General features: G+C 42.4%; 1 protein-coding gene across 4 annotated transcripts in view; it reads left to right on the top strand.

The window, feature by feature from the left end:
• The window catches only part of nbeaa (neurobeachin a), a gene marked incomplete in the record, with an annotated part of 147512 nt that overhangs the window by 115406 nt on the left and 30121 nt on the right, over positions 1 to 1985 (top strand). For all 4 annotated transcript variants that reach the window (XM_014003308.1, XM_014003306.1, XM_014003305.1 and 1 more), the window contains 2 exon segments: positions 133 to 521; positions 882 to 1018. In XM_014003308.1, the coding sequence (XP_013858762.1) occupies positions 133 to 521; positions 882 to 1018 (526 nt within the window).

Raw genomic sequence — 1985 nt, 5'->3', positions numbered from 1 at the left:
TTTTTAAATGGAATTACTGAAATAAATCTACTTTTTCATGATATTCTAATTTTATGACCAGCACCTGTATGTATCAGCAGATAAATATTTATAAAACAACACATTTTATTGTTTATTTCCTCATTCCATCAGAGCACCCGTCCAACGCCTTCTCTGATCGCGACAAACAGACCCCCACCCCGGTGGATGACTCCCCCTTGGCCGGCCTCCCCCACACGGACTCCGGCATCGGCGAGGAGGGACACGTTGCCGGGTCCCTGAATGGCTCCGAGATGGGTCTGGGGCTCGGCTTGGGTCTGGTGGGGCGAGAGACGGACAGAGACCGGGACAGGGACAACGGAGGGGCGGGAAGCGGGGCAGGAAGCACGGACCTGCTGTGCAGTCTGTCGTCAGATGTGCAGAGGTCGCAGGAGAGCCTTCTGGATTCGCCGCACAACCCCAGGTCCACTCCGGGCTCCGGCCAAGCCCCGCCCTCTTCCATCTCCAGCATCAGCCAAACAAACAAAGGCATCAATGTTAAGGTAGGTGGGTGGAATCCTGTCAGAAATGTGTAAAAATGATATGTATCTGCTATCACATAGAATTTAATATGAATGTATGTTTAGAATTTAGAGATTTGTATTTTTATCTTTGCATCTCCTAAATTAAATATAAATGTGCCTTTAATTTTACATTCCACTTAAAGTTTGTCATCATTTCCTCAACATTTCCAGTTTTTATTGGTCTCAAAATGTGTTTATCTTGTTTTTTTTGTGTGCCGTTCTCTGTCAGAGGCAATAAAAAGGGTTTAGAGTATAATAAACACAGAAATCTGCGGTTAAACAGAATTTGTAGAGTCATGATTTGCACTTCACCAGACGGTCCCATTCTCTGAAATGCAGGAGATTCTGAAGAGCTTGGTGGCAGCTCCTATTGATGGAGCCGAGTTGGGCCAGGAGTCTGGACCGACGCCCTATCACCCGGACCCCGCCCTGAAGACGCATCCCATGCTGCCCATGCAGTTCCACTCCTTTGATCGGTTAGCCTGCTTTCACTGTTTGACCTGCAAACACAGACAGCATGCAGATTCAGCACAGAGTCTGCAGCCAGGCACACCTTTAACAGCGTGTTTTACATCAGCTTTTAGAAGAACTTTTGTTCTTTTTAGTTGATTGGCATTCTAATGATACACATTTAGGAAAAATTCTAATTTAAAGCCAATAAATGTGAATTCAGCTCAAAGTAAACTTATAGCTTTAAAATTCTTGTTAACTGGAGTTATTGTTGCTGAATGATAATCATGAATCATCAAATTGGGGTAAAATCTGCTAAATATCATGCTAAATAAAGGCATCAAACAATGAAAGAACTGTACAGTGATGAGTCCAACCAGGAAGTTTTTTATGAATTTTGTAGGCCCTGTTGTAGAGCCTAACTATGGGTTCTAAGATTTCATTTGTTGTAAGAGACCAAACAGGTAAACAGTACGACATGGTTGAGAGTATAATGGCATGAAGGCAGATATTTCATATCCCTGCTGAGATCATTGTGTATATCAAAACTGACATCTGTGTCAAGGATTTAAAAAACACTCAGTTTTGAAGATTGGGTTGTTTTATTCAGCAGTAATCCTCTCTGGATGTGGCTCCAGCTCGACACACTTCCTTTCAAAGCATTTTTCCCACCAGACTTTCAAGGTGGTAACAATTCACTTTGGTCTGGGCTGCATTCAGACTAGTCATTAGCTCATCACTCTGGTCTAAATTAAACTTCATTTTTTCCGAACTGAGGTTCAAAGAACTCGTTCTTAATGTTTACCACATTGAAATGGATGAAACATCCCTTTAATACAGATACAGATGTGTTTATTTAAGAGGTTTTAAGGAGCCGGTTCAAAGGCAAACAAAAAATGTTTTTAAATGATACAAGGGGGAAACAAGAGGAGTAAAAGAAGCCATTTTTGTGAAGAAAGACCGTCCATCATTAAACAGAGGTGGAGGCCTCCG

This window comes from Austrofundulus limnaeus, unplaced genomic scaffold, assembly GCF_001266775.1.
Source record: "Austrofundulus limnaeus strain Quisiro unplaced genomic scaffold, Austrofundulus_limnaeus-1.0 Scaffold17, whole genome shotgun sequence".
Lineage (NCBI taxonomy): Eukaryota > Metazoa > Chordata > Actinopteri > Cyprinodontiformes > Rivulidae > Austrofundulus > Austrofundulus limnaeus.
This window is presented reverse-complemented; position numbering and strand designations above follow the sequence as displayed.